The sequence below is a fragment of the Scatophagus argus genome, chromosome 24 (assembly GCF_020382885.2).
Source record: "Scatophagus argus isolate fScaArg1 chromosome 24, fScaArg1.pri, whole genome shotgun sequence".
NCBI lineage: Eukaryota > Metazoa > Chordata > Actinopteri > Scatophagidae > Scatophagus > Scatophagus argus.
The window spans coordinates 9,642,366-9,658,901 of record NC_058516.1 but is presented as its reverse complement, the minus strand read 5'-3'; the positions used below and the strand labels follow the sequence as shown (position 1 = coordinate 9,658,901).

Here is a 16,536-nt window from a genome sequence, read left to right as displayed (position 1 = left end):
GCACAATCCACTGCATATTCTACAGGAAATATGGCACAGCAATGGAACCCAAGTTCATCCCACGCTCACGCCTTTACGGTCTCCAGCAGGCCATCTCTGTCCTTCTCCTTGTCCAGTTTCTGGGTGGGATGGTGTGGCGGGCTGCCAGCGGAGGAGAGCTCCCAGGCTATGTGGTGCTGTATGGCTGCTTTTCTGCGATTGGCTGGGCCTGGGCTATAGCCCTGCTTAAGGTGGAGAGACGTAGGGTTCTGGTGATGGACCGCACGAGGGGCCACAGCGCGGCCCTGCTGCTGTTCTGGGCTGTGGCTTTTTCAGCTGAGAACTTGGCCTTCATCTCCTGGTACAGTCCTCACTGGTGGTGGGGCCTGGAGAACAATCAACAGCAGGTGAGCAAAGACTGAATATCGCAAGAGATCTGTTTTAACCATCATTTTTGAAAATGAATAAAAAAGTCTCACGAATGATTGGGCACAAGTCCCTATTTACTGACTGGGCTTGTTCCAAATATTGTACGCTGAATGCTGCACTGCTTCACTGCTTCACTGTTGTCCCCTGTGCCAGCATGCACCACGTGTTACCCAGTTTATCTGCCTTCCTATGTATTCAGGGTAAAGCCCAACATGATTTCTCTTTTGTTGATCCAGTGAGTAGTGTATGTCCTTGATAGTGTATGTCCTTGTTCTGCACAAGGAAAAAGCCTCTCCTCAGTGTTATATTGATGATGTGTGTTTTCACAGTCTAATGGGTCAAAGGGAAGTTAGTTATTATAGATAGGTGTGTCCTTTGAGTCATTCCACTCAATGCCATGCAGCCTCTCTTGTTTCAAGAGTAACAGGCTTTTTTTTTTTTTTTTTGCTGAGTCACTGCCCAGTCTGACTGTCGGAGCTCAAAAGCTACTCTGTTAACCAATCAAAAGAGACAAACTCTTGCTCCTCCCCCCCTGAGTCACTTGCAAAACTTTCAACTTTGCAGTTACATAGTTGTAAGCATGACTTGACGTTTTAAAAGGTTCTTTGTTGTTTATCTTTCTTTAACTTAAAATGATGTTTCCTATGATGCTGCAGCACTCACAGTGTCCTATGTTTTACTCTATTTGATGCTCTTATTTGACTCTAATTTCAGTGTAAAAACTTTTAAAAGCAGCCTGGAATAAATTGCATAATTTACGAGTAACTTGTATGATAATGTATTGGTAGAAGTTCCTCAGAGGTTTGGTCACTGTATAATAAACAACACATCAAATGCAGTCATCAGTTCAGTTATTATCTCATACACTGCTGCTTTATGAGTATTTAATTTTACCTGTTTCCACCACCACATGATAATTAAATGCAATGAGGTATCCATATTGATCTGATTTAACTGCCCGTGAACCCCTCAGGTGCAGTTTGCTTTGTGGCTGATACGCTACACTGGCACAGGGCTGCTCTTCTTCATCGGTCTCAAAGCTCCAGGGTTGCCCCGGAGACCATACATGTTACTGATAAACGAAGATGAGCGGGATGTGGAGAACAGTGGACAGGTTAGTGATGCGCGAGTAGCACATGGCCATTTTGTGAGTTGAACCTGCAAACCTTAATGTATTTCTTCATCTCAGAGTCTCTTGGGCAGAACAGAAGAGAACCAGTCTACCTGGCAAGGTTTCAGGATGAAAGTCTGTATGCTTGTTCCCTACATGTGGCCCCGGGGCAACAGCTTACTCCAGCTACTGGTCCTCTTCTGTTTGGCACTGCTTGGAGCCGAGAGGGCTATTAATGTCTTTGTACCAATTTACTACAAGAATATTGGTGAGTGACATGTTTTTAAATCAAAATTCGGCGTCAAATGCCTTTTCATTCCTACTGCATTGCTGCTACAAGCCCGAGCCACCGGCTTATTGTGCTTTGTGTTTCCTCTATTAGAGCCTCAAGAGATTAAAAACATGCCAACATGTAATGCTGATCACACACACACCTAGTGGCTTGTAGACAAACTCATTGAGCTCAACACACATTGTTCCTCAGGATGTGCAGTGTGATTAAGCTGAGACATCCTTTTTCTGATAGTTTTAGTGCCATCAGAGTGCCGGAGAGAAGATTAAAAAAAAGATTGTCTTGTTTATCTACCATATCTTCGATCCAAGCAGGCCTTCAAGCCTTTTTTGTTCATTTACCTTTTATGCGTTTGTCCCTCTCACAGTGAATGAATTGACTGACGGCAGCAGCTGGAACACTCTGGCTACTACAGTGTGTATTTATGTCCTGCTCAAGTTCATGCAGGGCGGCGGGGCAGGTAGGACACGCTCACACTCATGTCGTGGATGTAGAGCGCGAGATTTTCACCCAAAGACGGACAAATCCTACAAGCGATAACGCGCACCGATTTTCTTGTGTCACATTTTTCACGGGTCAGCAGTGACGAGGCTTGTCTTGTCACATTTGCCGTTTTCTTCTCCTTTTCCCAGGTGCCTCGGGGTTCGTGAGCAACATGCGCTCTTTCCTGTGGATCCGGGTGCAGCAGTACACCAACCGTGTGGTTCAGGTGCGTCTCTTCTCACACCTGCACTCCCTGTCCCTGCGCTGGCACCTGGGCCGCAAAACCGGCGACGTTCTGAGAAGCATCGACCGCGGCACCTCCTCCATTAACAGCCTGCTCAGGTCAGATGGAGCATAACGGACTGTTTGACCTGCACAGTATGAGAGCTTTTCAAGTAATGCGATAACTGAAATTGCTTTGAGTGAACTTATTTGTCCTTTCTTTTCAAACAGCTACATCGTGTTCAGCATCTTCCCAACCATCGCTGATATTGTCATTTCCATCATCTACTTCATCACTTATTTCAATGCCTGGTTTGGCCTTATTGTCTTCGTGTGTATGGCCCTGTACCTCAGTAAGTCCAAACGTCTATTGAATTTATTTAACAATATTAAGTAATAAGATGAATTTAGTCAGGTGTGTATATACTGAATATTTTTTTCCTGAAAGAGTTTCGATTGCCTGATCGTGTTTCCCCCCAGCTCTGACCATCATCATCACCGAATGGAGAACCAAGTACAGACGAGACATGAATCAGCAGGACAACAACGCTAAGTCCAAGGCCGTGGACTCCTTGTTGAACTTTGAGACGGTACGTCATCAACATTTTGGTGTCCGTGTGCCTTTTTGGTTCATGATATAGCTTATTCCAACATGTTGATTTTTTTTTCTTCAATTTACTATTTTATCTCTTCAATAGGTAAAATACTACAATGCAGAGAACTATGAGGTCAGCCGGTTTGAGGATGCCATCTTAAAATATCAGGTAAGTGGGAGGTATTGACTCATGCAATAGCCTGCTTGCAGCTCATGTGTTGCAGCTGCCATCTTGTGGTGAGGATGAGACACTGCAGGACTACCTTCAGTGTTGATGTTCACATTGTTTTTCGTGTAAATTATTTCTAAGGCTGAACAGACAGTGTCACTGGAACTGCTTGGTATGTTTCAATTATCAGGAGGCAGAATTGGGTATTTATGCAGACTGTGGTGTAAAAACTGTTCAACAAAACTATATAACAAATCACTGAAGTGATTACAAACCTGGCTGCGACAGCGCCTGCAGCTTCCTGCATTGTTTTGCAGCATAATGATAGCAATCTTTATCACTTGAAGATATGCTGATGTGCTGTTGTTGACAGAAGTCAAAACAAACCAGATGAATATAACACAGTTGTTGCCAGACACACATATGATTTCTTTCCTAGTCAGTAAAGCGAAAACTACTTTTCTTTGTTTAAATCTATGAGACTGTTTTGGTAGCATTTTCATTTCCACAAAGAGTAGCAAAGAAGATGATGTAAGCAGCCCACACAGGCATGAATCTCATGGCTTCTTTTCTTTTTAGGTGTCAGAGTGGAAGACCCAGGCATCCCTGGCCTTCCTCAACCAAACACAGAACCTAATCATCGGGTCAGGCCTGCTGGCCGGCTCTCTGCTCTGCGCCTACTTTGTGACTGAAGGAAAGTTTCAGGTACCGGTCATGTCAATGTGTTTAAGTTAAACTAAAAGAAGTGTCTTTTATGTTTAACTGAACAGAATGTGAAGGATAACAATATTAGTTTGAATGAATGAATGAATGTTCTATTCTAGGTTGGAGATTTTGTTCTGTTTGGCACCTACATCATTCAACTGTACACCCCCCTCAACTGGTTTGGAACCTACTACAGGTAAGAAGAAGAAGAATACAGATCCATCAGCCTTTAAGGTTAATTATATGTAGAAGTGAAAGATTTTTTTGGGATTTTGTGATGCTGGGTAACTGTTGGCTTGTTATTTTTTTTTTCCACTCCAGAATGATCCAGAATTCTTTCATTGACATGGAAAGCATGTTCAAACTCTTTCAAGAAGAAGAAGAGGTACTTTTGAGACTAGCCCATGCGTGATCTTTGTTTCCACCTAAAATTCTGCATTATGATGAAATTCTGAAATGTATTTGTTCTCTTATGCAGGTGAAAGATGAAGTAAACGCTGGGAATCTGATCTACAAACAGGGAAAAATGGAGTTCAAGAACGTTTATTTCAGCTACACAAATGGGTTGGTGGACATTTGATTTTATAGAATGGTTAGAAGCAAAAAATGTTTATAGTTGTTAAGTAGATTTAAGTGTAGATACATTATTTTTAGACTTTCTGTTTCACAGGAAGGAGATTCTCAGGGACGTTTCCTTCACTGTACTTCCAGGACAGACAGTCGCCCTGGTAGGTTTAAGGAACAATCTTAACTTCAAATTAGATTTTCTCCTCGACTCGCTCACACTGTTGTCTTTTTTAGACTGTGCAGTATAATTTGATGCAATGTGCAATTTCCTGTTAATCTCCCCAGGTGGGACCATCAGGCTCCGGGAAGAGCACCATTATTCGACTCATATTCCGTTTCTATGATGTTCAGGGAGGCTGTATTACCATCGATGACCAGGACATATCAAAAGTAAATGTTTGCCATTGCCACAGTGTGTGGGTGTTTTTGAAATGAAAACAGTAACATCAGTACATGGAAAACAATCCAGTCCAATAGATTATCTGTGCATTAAGTACTTCCTTTGTGAAGCTTACGACATCTGTTATTCAGCAGGCCTTCTCTGATCCATTCATTCATTTATCATTATGAGCTTTGCCACATAGCAAATATCAGTGACATAGAATGTTAGCTTTAATATCGTGCCACCAGAGCTAAGCAGCAAGCTTTCATATGCGTTAGAATGCATCGTACGTTATTTCAGGCGCAAATAAAGTCATCTAACTGCCACAGGCGTAAATTAGCACCTCGTAATGTTGCTTTGGAGATTACCAAGAGACAGACTTGTAACTGCTAAGTCTTTGTCGTTGTTCCTCAGGTGAAGCAGATGTCTCTGCGAGCACATATCGGCGTGGTTCCCCAGGATACCGTGCTCTTTAACGACACCATCCAGAACAACATTCGCTACGGCCGCATCTCGGCTAGTGACCAGGAAGTGGAGGAGGCTGCCATAGCTGCTGATGTCCATGAAAAAATCATGACCTTCCCTGAAGGTGACTTTATAGATGATCCTTCTGCGTTGTTCTCGAAGTCTGCATTGTGACATTTGAGTCGTAGTGCCGACTTTTTCTTCTTTTTGTTCTGACAGGTCAAGTGTATTATAGATGTTTAAAGTAATGTGACTCCCTTCAAACGGCTGCCGTGGGTTGCGCTTGCAACACAACTGTTACACCTCTTGTATTGTGCAAACCTGTTTTCCGCCAACGCCCCTTTTAAATTTCTCTGGCAGCTTATGAAACGCAGGTGGGTGAAAGAGGTCTGAAGCTGAGCGGAGGAGAAAAACAAAGGGTGGCTATCGCTAGAACTATCCTGAAAGCGCCACAGATCATCCTGCTGGATGAGGTGAGGTCACATTAAGGAGAACGATATGCAGACAGAGAGCCATATGTTGATCAGCAGTGAATCTGGGAAAGCATTGCCGCATTGTTGCCCTACTTGTACTTGCCCTAGTTGTTGCTCAGTGGGCTTTTAGACACATAGTTGCCCAACTTGTTTCACTATTATTCCTCTCTGAATTGCTAAAGTTATTGATGTGATTTCCAACTGTAACTAGTAATGTCTCTCCGCAGGCTACATCTGCACTAGACACCCAGACTGAACGCAACATCCAGGCCTCGCTGGCCAAAGTCTGTGCCAATCGTACAACGGTTGTTGTAGCTCACAGGTAAGAGATGCGTGTTCTGTAGGTTTTAAATGCGGGCAGGTTTTAGTTCTTCTTGTCTCCTCTGTTTTGCAAAATCACTTTTATCTAATGAGCTGTCATCATGAACATCAAAGGTTGTCAACCATAATCGGAGCAGACCAGATTCTGGTTATCAGTGATGGCAGGATTGCTGAGCGAGGACGGTAAGCGTGACTTCTGTTTCCGATCGTCACACTCACAAACCATCCTCTTTTCCGATGACTTTTCCAAGTGACTTGCTTTCTCTCCTTCTGCAAGACATGAGGAACTTTTGCTCAAGGGAGGCTTGTATGCAGACATGTGGATGAAGCAACAGCAGGCCCAGGACTCAGACTCCTCATCAGAGTCGGAATCCAAAGACCGTAAATCTGAGAAACTGCAGCCACCGTCATCCTCCTCAGGGCACCACAGCCACTAAATGTTTTTTTTTTTTCTCTCTCTCTCCCTCCGTTTTAAAAGAAGAACAATATGTTTTGATTTTCCTCTTGTTTGTGAAAAAGTTGATTTTTGATGTTATTGTGATAGAACACTCAGCAAGATGTAAAATGTTATTTATTTTTTTAACTGCATGTGCAATGGCAAAGTCATGGAGAGACAGGCATGGCGGTAACAAATGTGCCCAAGGTTTTTCTGTAGAAACAGGAGCAAAAAAAGACCAAAAAAATAAAGACGGCACATTTTCTTTTTACAGTGAAATTTGAAATAATCCATGACATGACAGATTAAAAGATGCAAAAGGGTGAGTTGCAAGAAATAAATAAACTCTAATCACAGCCTGAACACTCCAACGCTTTGGATTGACAGACCGATGCCCACTGAATGTTACAGTACGAATGACAATAGACTTTTGACAAACAAACTGTCAGGGATTTTAGTCAGCTTTGCTTTTTTTATGTTTTCGGTGGATTTTTGAGCTCTGCTGATATTTAAAGCGATACTTTTCTATAAATGTGTAAGAATCTGTGTACGTTTGAGCTAAAGGTGTGCTGCTCATCTGATTGTTGTGGGGTTTTTTTAACTTGTAAAGGTTTAAAGAATAAACAAAAAGGGAAGGTAAAATCTACCAATAATGTCAGTTTTTTTTTTAAACAAGCTATTTAGACTGGCTGATTTCCATGTAAAGTTACTTTTGCATTTTGATATGACAAAAACGTCTCTAGAATAAAGTGTGTTTTTCTGTCATAATTAACCCTAATATAATAATTGTAAGCCAAGTAGTGCAACAGGTTACGGTGTTGGTTTTTACATACAAACGTCTTCAGCAAGTTAAAAATAAATCCATCCTTTCGCGAATACGAGTTCGCAACTCCCCTATAACTTGTTATTTATGAATCAGTTGCTGCTCAGGGGGCTTTCAGACACATAGTTCCCCAACTTGTTTCACTATAATTCCACTCTCAATGGCTAAAGTTGTTGATGTTATTTCCAGTTTTAACTAGTAATGTCTCTAGACACCCAGACTGAACGCAACACCAGGCCTCGCTGGCCAAAGTACAATGCGCCCCCTGTCGGCCGCAGCATCTGTGTTTGTGTGGAAAGGGAGGGAAACAGCTGGCGGCTTCAGTCGTCACTGACTGACCCCGAACAGGGCGTGTTGTTAGCAGAGCTCCAGAAGCCAGGCAGGCGCGGGGGGCCAGGCCAAGCAGTCGTCTTTTCAACAGTCGGTCGACTAATGATTAATCTGTAGTAGATATGGATTTCAACGCTTTATTTAACGAAAAGACATTTCAGTTTTCGGACTTCCAGGAGTTTACGGTATGTTCTTGAATCGATACCAATGCAGGTCAACAAACTACGGAGGCTAATGCTAGGCGCATTAGCGCATTAACGCTAGCTAAGTTAGCAGACGCTTATGTCATCTAGCTCGAGTCCCTTGTCGGAACACGCTGACCGAGGGCATTACCGAGCAAAGACCTAGCTAAGCTACATTGATTCGTGTTTTTAACTCAAGCTAAACAACATGTCATCTCAATAAAAGGAACTGGAATAAGACAATACTGGCTTGTATAGTTCGCTAATATTGGTGGTTTGTTAGCTACTCTTATGTTTTTGGTTTCCCTACGGGCGCAACGTTAGCTTAGCTAAAGTTTACAGTATGTTGTTTGAGTAGCAGTTGCTTTAAACGATAAACACATAATATTGATGGAAGAATTTGTAAATTTTTGTCGGTAAAAGGAGTGCTGACATTTGTTGTGTAGCTAGGTTATTGCTTTTCAACCAAAATAAGCTTAACCTTGTGCACTTAAACTACATTTAATGCAGGTAACTAATGTTTTTGTGTTTTACAGTTTCTACCTGGACACCAGAAGTTGACCGAACGAGTGAGAAAGCGACTGTATTATGGCCTGGACAAAGATGTTTCTTTAGATGCCCTCTCGTGCCCTGTTACAGGTGAGTTTATGTTACATTTATAACTAGGTTAGCCAAATAGCACCAAGAACTAAGCTCCTCTCCGCCTCTTTAAGTAGCACTGGATTTGTGAGTCTATTTTTCTGACTATCTAATTGTTAATGTCAGGAAAAGGTTTTTTTTGTTTCACATGAAAGATGTTGGGGATAGCTTAAAAGCTGTGCCAAAATGTGGCTTAGACATTAAACGTGCAAAATTCATTTCTTAAGTGGATCATTCAGGTTCACTTTCGTCTTCTTACTCTCTTCGATTCCAGATATTGCCATCGAAATCTTCCAGAAGTCTGCGCCAAGCCCAATACGAAAGCTTCACAAGAAGTACGCTGCTCATGTTTCCAGGTTCGTACCATGTAGTCTGTATGTATGCAAAGCTTACATGTTCTTAAAGGAATCAAAAGTGGCACTTCCAGTCAGTTATCTAAAACTATTTTTTTTTTTATTCAGGGAGGCATGCATTTCTCCCTGTGCCATGATGCTGGCTCTGGTTTACATAGAAAGGCTCAGACACAGAAACCCCGAATACCTACAGAAGATCTCCTCCTCTGACCTCTTCCTGATCTCTATGGTATGTGTGTTGGGTCATTCTAAAAGTGTCGCTGTGTTATTTCTAGCATGTTTGCTGCTTATTTCAGAGAGGAGTTTGATGCTTTTTTTTTACTTTTGGGGGGCCTACACTGCTGTTTTCTAATGATATTACATTATGAAACACACTCATCTCTTTGTGAATTAGATGGTTGCCAGCAAGTACTTGTATGACGAAGGAGAGGAAGAAGAAGTTTTCAATGATGAGTGGGGAGCAGCTGGGAAGCTAGATGTCAAAACAGTCAATAACTTGGAGATGAACTTCTTGAATGCCATCGTAAGTATGTGTGTTCGTGTGAGCTTACATGTCTGTGTTAAGTTCAAGTTCCTTGTCCCAACAAGTGTGCCCTTTTCTTGTAGGAGTGGGGCCTCTTCACAGAGCCAAACGACTTATTTGATATATTAAGTCAGTTGGAAGCCAGGTTGGTGTTCATTTAAGTTAAATTTATCGTACACATTCTACAGTCTGTAAGAAATATTCCAATACTCTACGTTGGCATTCATTTGACATGAAGCTGCTTACCTTAACAGTGATTCAGTATTGCAAAACATCACAACAAAGCTGGGTATCAGCACTGTAGTGGCATAACCAGAATATGTGAAAAGAGTATTTCTGACTCTCGCTTCTGTATCCCCAGCATTGCAGAGCGACAGGGGATGAAACGCGGCTGGTTCACCTACACTGACCTCTGTGTGCTACTGGAGCAATCAGCATGGAGTCAAGCCCTCACATCCATCTATCAGCACTTTACCAAGGTGAGATTGAGATTAGAGTTGAAGGGTGTTTCTTAGAATGTACTTATTAAATTTCTCATATACAACAGAAAACAGAATGGGTCAGACATGACAGAATGATTAGGTACGAGTAAGAACAATATATATTTTAACAAGTTGCAGGAAAACTGGTTTTGCAGTAGAAAGGGTAGCAGCAGTATAGTCAAAATTATAAATGGAGGAATGTTAACATTTTTGATCATTAGAATTCATTTTATTTTCAGGTATCTTGTATGCTCGGCCTTGTCTATCTGACCAGTGTGGCTGGCCTTATTGCCACCAGCGCTGTGGTGCACCAGCTCAGCCTCTGCAGAAGTGGCCAGTCCCTGCTTCCTCTTCCTGCTGAGATTAGCCCGACCCACCTTCAGACCTCCAACCTAAACTCGGATGCTTCGTCTGTTGCCCAGCGCCTCCCCTGTTGTGTTCTGGCCAACAAAAGTCTGCAGACCGCAGCAACTGGAGCTGGCGAGCATCGCGCACCGCCTTCTGCTTCCTCACAGACGTCGTTACTGTGTCTCTGGGGCTCCCTCCTTGCATCAGTGGGTCACATACATCCTGAAACGAATTCTGACATGGAAGCAACTCAAACTTGGTCTCCTGCATCCTTCTTCTGTCCCGGTTGTCTCGCATCCCTCCCTCCTCTCCAGTGTGGGCTCAGAAACACCTCAGCACTTTTCAGTCAGGGTCCCATTCATAACCATCATGCACCGTGGCTGGTCTCCAGCCTCTTTGGAGGGGTGGAACCAAGTCTGAACTCTCACCTGGGGGTGTTTCCCCCTTTGCAGCTGGGACCCTGCCACCCAGAGCCTGCGTTACCTATCGAAAAAGCTCAAGCTCTGCTCATGCCCGGCTAGGAACGGGCAAAATCCCCCCGCTATCAGCCTGTGGTAATGGACTCTGGAAATTAAACCAGCATTGTTTTTATCGCTCATCAACTGCTTAAAGTCAGATTTGTTTATTTTTCCAGATCCAGATTACAGGTGCAAAGGCAAGAGTAATTAGGCACACTCCCATGCAGGGAGAGAGGCTTTTTTTTTTTTTTTTTTTAAACAGCACATGCTTGGAGTTTCAACTTAAAGTTCACTACTGCAGAATATGCCATAGTGTTCAGTTAATGCGCTGCACTTATGTTTTTACTGCAGAGAGAAGATCGCAAGGGATTTGGAGAATAATTTAATGTTTTTCTACAAACATTTATCATTGAAAGTTGAGAGCGGTGAGATGGTGATGGGGGGTCCTTGCATTGAGCTTGTTTTGAGTTATATCACAGCTAGAATATTGCTTCTTGGCAGGTTGATGAAAGTGCATGGAGGTTTCACCGCATATCTGAAAGTTGAGAGTTTGGTAGCAGTTTTTTTTGTCATGTATAATGGGGCTTTAAGAAAAAGGGACTAAAATATTTTGCTAAATTTAGGCTTTTCCATATTTGCTTAATGTCACCATATATTTTTAAATTATTCACTAAAGAGCTTTACATCAGATGTTGGTCAGACACATGCAGCAAGCACTGATTTTTGTACACCAGATGTAGTTTTGTTAGTATTTGTGAAACAAATTTCTGTCCTCATAAACTTCCACAGAAGCTAACATTTTGAGATCAGACACCGTCTCCATGCCTCAGTGTAACTGTCACACAGAAATTCAAAACATAAACTGCTCTAATTCTGGTCATTTGTATCATTTTCTTTTTTGATAGTCTGTATCTGTAATCATAACGCCACATCTGTGTACAGTTACAGTAACGTTTAGCCAGATTTAACAGATTATCCTGCAAGTTTCCTGTTTTCTAAGGAGAAGAAGGTCTGTAAGGAAGTGATGGGTTCCTGGGGTTTCATTCACTTTCGGGTTGACATTTTGTTTTTGAAGTGAACATTTTGAGTATAACATGTTAACAGCTGTGTTTCCTCGTTGATGCAGTCTAAAATTTGCACACCTTTCATTTTACTTACATTTGACTCCATCATTGCTGCAGAGGAAAATGTAAAGAATTGATTACTTTTTATGGACACGGTTACACACAGGTTCTCAAGACATCTACTTTGCAACTGAACGTTTGACAAACTGCTGCGAGCATCTGAATTTGATAAACTTTGAAGCACGAAGTCCTTCTGTTTTGTACACGCTGTAAAATGCAAATATTGTACAAAGTAGAGAGGAGCTAATAAAGGAAGCATTTCTTTGTGACATTTGTGTATTTATTTGGAGGATGTTCACCGAGAGCACCCTGATCACGTTGTACAACCGCAGTCTGGTAGTAAATGAGGAAGCGGCAAGGACTGACTATGGCTTTCCAAACCTAGATTGATCCTGCCAGTCCAGCCTGTGGCAACAACCTATGTTCAAATCAATCCAATCTGGAATGGCAGTAAGATTCCTGAAAGTCAATGTATTCCATTAAAGAACCATGAAGACAAGGTGATGCCTCTTGTGTGTCTGGTTTTGGCAGAATCTCTAGCGTTCCCTCCCCCTTCTGGGCCTGTGCCAGCTTCTTTCACCCCTCCCTCCCACATACCACTTCAGAGTTCCTAAAATAGACCCGACTTCTTTGTGGGAAAGGGTAACAAACCGAGCGGAGTCGCCAGCGGTTCGAGCTCGCTGCTGTTGAAAGCAACATTTTCATGGACGTGCAACAGAGTCATGGAGCCTTTCTCACAGGTGACATGTTATTTCAGAATGAGTATAATTAGGGGAGTTTGAAGGGGTTATTAGAACTGAGTAAGCCGTGTGGATTTCAAACTATTTTGACAATGTCACATGAAGAATGTGTGGCTTTGCTGTGTTGTAGGTGTTATTCCCACAAAAGAAGCTGGAAATACAGAAACAAGGTATAGTTACACGAACTTGGCATCCATGTGTGTTTCGATCTGTCTTTGCAAACAAAGAGTGTAGACATATCTGTCCACATCAGCTATTACAGTACGTGATTCCTCACAGAGGCCGATGCCACAGTCTACATGAATTTCATGAAAAGTCACTGCTGCTATGATGCCATTCCAACCAGCTGTAAACTGGTCATATTTGATACCACACTACAAGTAAGGCTGCTTCACATTTCTAGTTTTTCATACAGAATTCTATGGAAGTTTGAATCACATTCTGTATTTCTGCTGGGAAATTTATTTCTCTCAAAGGTGAAAAAGGCCTTTTTTGCACTGGTGGCAAATGGCTTGAGGGCTGCGCCTTTATGGGACAACAAGTTGCAGAGATTTGTGGGTAAGACAAAAGGATAATGAACATAGTAACATGTGAGACAGCATGAATCACAGCAATGGGAACATACTCTTTTTTTTGGTCTCACAGGTATGCTGACTATTACTGATTTCATCAACATCCTCCATTGCTACTACAAGTCTCCTATGGTGAGCATGAACCCCCCCCCCCCAACACACACACACAGTTTTAAAGCTTCATATATGTTTGAATTGACCTGTCATTGATCTGCAAGAGGTTTTCCTCGAAAGGTTCAAATGTATGAGCTGGAAAGCCACAAGATCGAGACATGGAGAGGTGACTCATTTCAAAGTAAATAACCAACACATACCGATGATATTATCTCTACACATCTCTGTGAATTTCCATCTACAGCTGTCTCTCTTCTTCTGTCTAGATGTCTACTTACAGTGTTCCAATCACTTCCTCATTAGTATCTCTCCGGAGGCGAGGTGAGCGATATCGATCACATATCACATATCGATTACATCTGCGCTTTACTGGCTTGATGCTTTGGATGCAGGTTTCCGGGGCGGAATGTGCTCTTGGAGACATGAAGCAGAACAAATGAAGTCAGATAAAAATGTTTTGAAAAAGGCGATAAGCAGGGTGTGATGATAATGAATTGGAACAGAGAGAGAAAAATGTTTTAAAGCCTTCTTTTAAAACCTGTGTTTACATTCTAGTCAACCTGTCAGACAGGATAGACGGTTGTCCAGACTGTCATCTCTTCTTCTCTTTCTTCTTAGCCTCTTTGATGCCATCTATTCTTTACTCAAACACAAGATCCACCGGCTGCCAGTAATCGATCCCGAATCTGGAAATGTCTTGCACATTCTGACCCACAAAAGAATCCTCAAGTTCCTCCATATATTTGTGAGCAAGCTTCAACTCAAATGCCTACCGTGTTACTTTTATTTAACCTGATGTCATGACCTTGCTGCTTAAAGTTTTTTTCTGCTGTGGTGCTTTGAATGTATTCAGGGGAAGAAGTTTCCCAAGCCTGCGTTCATTGGAAAGAAGATCCAGGAGCTCGGGATCGGAACCTTCAGGAACATCGCCACAGTTCAGCAAACAGCAACACTTCACGAAGCCCTCTCCATTTTTGTGGAAAGACGAGTGTCTGCGCTGCCTGTGGTGGACAAACAAGGTATGTTCTTAAAAATTAGATTATTTTTGGCATTAGAGAGCTGTATTTATAAGTATTGATGGGTATTACAGTTTACCAATTAAGTATATTGAAGATAAGCATTCAACATGATACTACAGCTTCCGACTATTACTTTTCTCAGGCAAGGTGGTGTCACTCTACTCAAGATTTGATGTGATTGTAAGTACTTTGAGGAAACATGGTTTTGATGAAGAAATCTAATGTCTTAAGCAGTTTTTATGGAGCTGGGGCGCTATTTGTTCAGTTTATTATCCTTGCATATCATAGCATCATTTCCTGATATGTGCTCAGAAACTGAGGTTAACCTGTGTTTGTTCCATGGCAGAATCTAGCAGCCCAGAAGACTTACAACAATCTGGACATCACTATGCAGGAGGCCGTTCGCAGACGCACGTGTTTTGTTGAGGGGGTAATCAAGTGCTATCCCGATGAAACCTTGGAAACCATCATAGACCGTATCGTCAAAGCTGAGGTAGAGGTTTCCTCGTAAGAGAGTTGCTCTCTCTCAAGTTTCAAGTAACAACTCATAAGATCTAAGAGACATAGCAGCACATTCTCTCCTTGTCACTTTTCTGCCTGTCCCAGGTCCATCGGCTGGTCCTGGTGGACAGGGCTGACATGGTGAGGGGCATCATCTCTCTGTCTGACCTGCTGCAGGCCCTGGTCTTAACCCCTGCAGGTATTGATGCCCTTTTGTCTTAGCACCAGGGGATAGAGGGTCCCCTTCCCTCCTTTACCACCGGTGTAGGCTTGGGTCCTGGTCATGTTCCCAGCCAGGTAGGCCCTGGAACCCCTTTCCCATCCCAACCACCCTTGTCCCACCCACAACACATCCCTTCTACCCTGTTTGCCTGGTGGCTGGTACCCAGAGGCCTCAACCCAACATGTCTGCATTAGAAACCCTTATGCTGCTTTACATTCGCGCCACTGGACAAATGACAAAAAGTTTGCATACAAATACACAGACATGCATGAGCTGATGCTTTCCAAGGATCACTCATGGTAGTTGCTAAGTAGATTTTGCTTATGTCTTTCAGGAATAATCTTGTAAGTGAAGTGAGAGATCGCAAGAGAGGAAGAAGAATTCCGTAGCTGTGCTGCTGTTTAAGTTAACATGTCTTCTGTTATCTATATGCTGCATTCATGTAACAATAATGGACAGTGAGAGCGTACTGATACTGTATTCAATCTCCATAGTCCTCCAGCAGAGTGTCCATACTGGCTGCATTTGATCAGCCAGATCATTATATGTATACTCATTCTGTATATTTCTGTAATATACATTTGTATTAAAACTTGGTGGTGTTTTCACTGTATATTTCCTGAAGATAAACAGTATTTGGACTATGGTTTAAGTGCGCAAGAAGTGTTTACACAATATGAGAAAAAAATTAAAGACTCATGAATGTATGTATACAATCTAAATGATTACTAATAGCAGATGCAGTATACACAACCACATGGTGGAACACTTGAGCTTTAACCCCATTCTCTCCACAGAGTAAACAAGGAAGCACGTGACTTTTTTCTTTTTCTTTTTTTTTTTTTTTCTCAGCCGTGACGGGCCATGGGATCATGTCCGCCCATCTGTGTCATTGGTGCGTCAAGTTACCAGAAATTTTCAAGAATTAGGCCGGAAATATAAATAGCCTTCAAAGTAAAATGATAATAAATTACATGCTTGGCTGTAATTTATTTTTTTTTAAATGAAGCAATCACGCATAATTAATTTTGATTGACGCGGATTATTATGATTTTATTTGTGAAACATTCGGTATAGGTTCCTGTATTAGTCTGTATACTATGAGCAGCTCTCTGTTTTATAAACTATGCTGGTGTAATCAATGTAATTAACTATGAACGTATATGCTCATGCATGCCATAAACCGAGTTATCTTTTACCAAAACATATTTTCTTTTCATTTTCACTGTGGTACTGGTACGTGTTGAATTTCTTGCCAAATATGCTTTAACAATTAATTCTGTCACAAATTCACAGTTTCAGCGATTTATATGTATTTTATACTGAGAGTTCCATAACTGTGACTCGATTTAAAGCAAATAAATTATATTCATCATTTATCGGTTTGGACCTTCATGCACTTGTTGCTGTAAGTGTGTGTGTGTGTGTGTGTGTGTGTGTGTGTGTGTGTGTTTGTGTGGTAGTAGTGTTATCCAG

General features: G+C 42.0%; 3 protein-coding genes across 4 annotated transcripts in view; all 3 read left to right on the top strand.

Moving 5' to 3' along the window:
* abcb6a (ATP-binding cassette, sub-family B (MDR/TAP), member 6a) overlaps positions 1-6,706 on the top strand; it is a 7,771-nt gene extending 1,065 nt beyond the window's left edge. The window contains exons 2-20 of the mRNA XM_046382246.1: positions 1-386; positions 1,382-1,522; positions 1,598-1,787; positions 2,179-2,271; positions 2,444-2,636; positions 2,748-2,869; positions 2,997-3,106; positions 3,215-3,280; positions 3,860-3,985; positions 4,105-4,181; positions 4,307-4,370; positions 4,464-4,549; positions 4,656-4,713; positions 4,838-4,942; positions 5,349-5,523; positions 5,760-5,872; positions 6,100-6,194; positions 6,308-6,376; positions 6,471-6,706. The exon at positions 1-386 is cut by the window's left edge and continues 132 nt beyond it. Of these exons, the coding sequence (XP_046238202.1) occupies positions 1-386; positions 1,382-1,522; positions 1,598-1,787; positions 2,179-2,271; positions 2,444-2,636; positions 2,748-2,869; positions 2,997-3,106; positions 3,215-3,280; positions 3,860-3,985; positions 4,105-4,181; positions 4,307-4,370; positions 4,464-4,549; positions 4,656-4,713; positions 4,838-4,942; positions 5,349-5,523; positions 5,760-5,872; positions 6,100-6,194; positions 6,308-6,376; positions 6,471-6,630 (2,429 nt within the window). The 3' untranslated portion in view covers positions 6,631-6,706. The remainder of the gene's footprint in view (positions 387-1,381; positions 1,523-1,597; positions 1,788-2,178; positions 2,272-2,443; positions 2,637-2,747; positions 2,870-2,996; positions 3,107-3,214; positions 3,281-3,859; positions 3,986-4,104; positions 4,182-4,306; positions 4,371-4,463; positions 4,550-4,655; positions 4,714-4,837; positions 4,943-5,348; positions 5,524-5,759; positions 5,873-6,099; positions 6,195-6,307; positions 6,377-6,470) is intronic.
* A 1,059-nt stretch (positions 6,707-7,765) lies between these two features.
* cnppd1 (cyclin Pas1/PHO80 domain containing 1) lies at positions 7,766-12,160 on the top strand. Its single transcript, XM_046382247.1, has 8 exons — positions 7,766-7,967; positions 8,501-8,603; positions 8,878-8,959; positions 9,065-9,185; positions 9,351-9,479; positions 9,563-9,624; positions 9,841-9,958; positions 10,201-12,160. The coding sequence occupies exons 1-8, from the start codon at positions 7,905-7,907 to the stop codon at positions 10,828-10,830; spliced, it is 1,308 nt and encodes a 435-aa protein (XP_046238203.1). The 5' UTR covers positions 7,766-7,904; the 3' UTR covers positions 10,831-12,160.
* Positions 12,161-12,494: 334 nt separating this feature from the next.
* prkag3a (protein kinase, AMP-activated, gamma 3a non-catalytic subunit) lies at positions 12,495-16,437 on the top strand. Of its 2 annotated transcripts, none has more exons than XM_046382249.1 (13): positions 12,495-12,631; positions 12,762-12,801; positions 12,911-13,011; positions 13,108-13,189; positions 13,277-13,335; positions 13,438-13,483; positions 13,584-13,638; positions 13,936-14,062; positions 14,171-14,336; positions 14,479-14,516; positions 14,683-14,829; positions 14,943-15,134; positions 15,395-16,437. In XM_046382249.1, the coding sequence occupies exons 1-12, from the start codon at positions 12,614-12,616 to the stop codon at positions 15,057-15,059; spliced, it is 996 nt and encodes a 331-aa protein (XP_046238205.1). In that variant the 5' UTR covers positions 12,495-12,613; the 3' UTR covers positions 15,060-15,134; positions 15,395-16,437. The 2 variants fall into 2 exon arrangements, with proteins under 2 accessions (XP_046238205.1, XP_046238204.1); XM_046382248.1 differs by having other exon boundaries at positions 13,438-13,498.
* Positions 16,438-16,536: the final 99 nt, after the last annotated feature.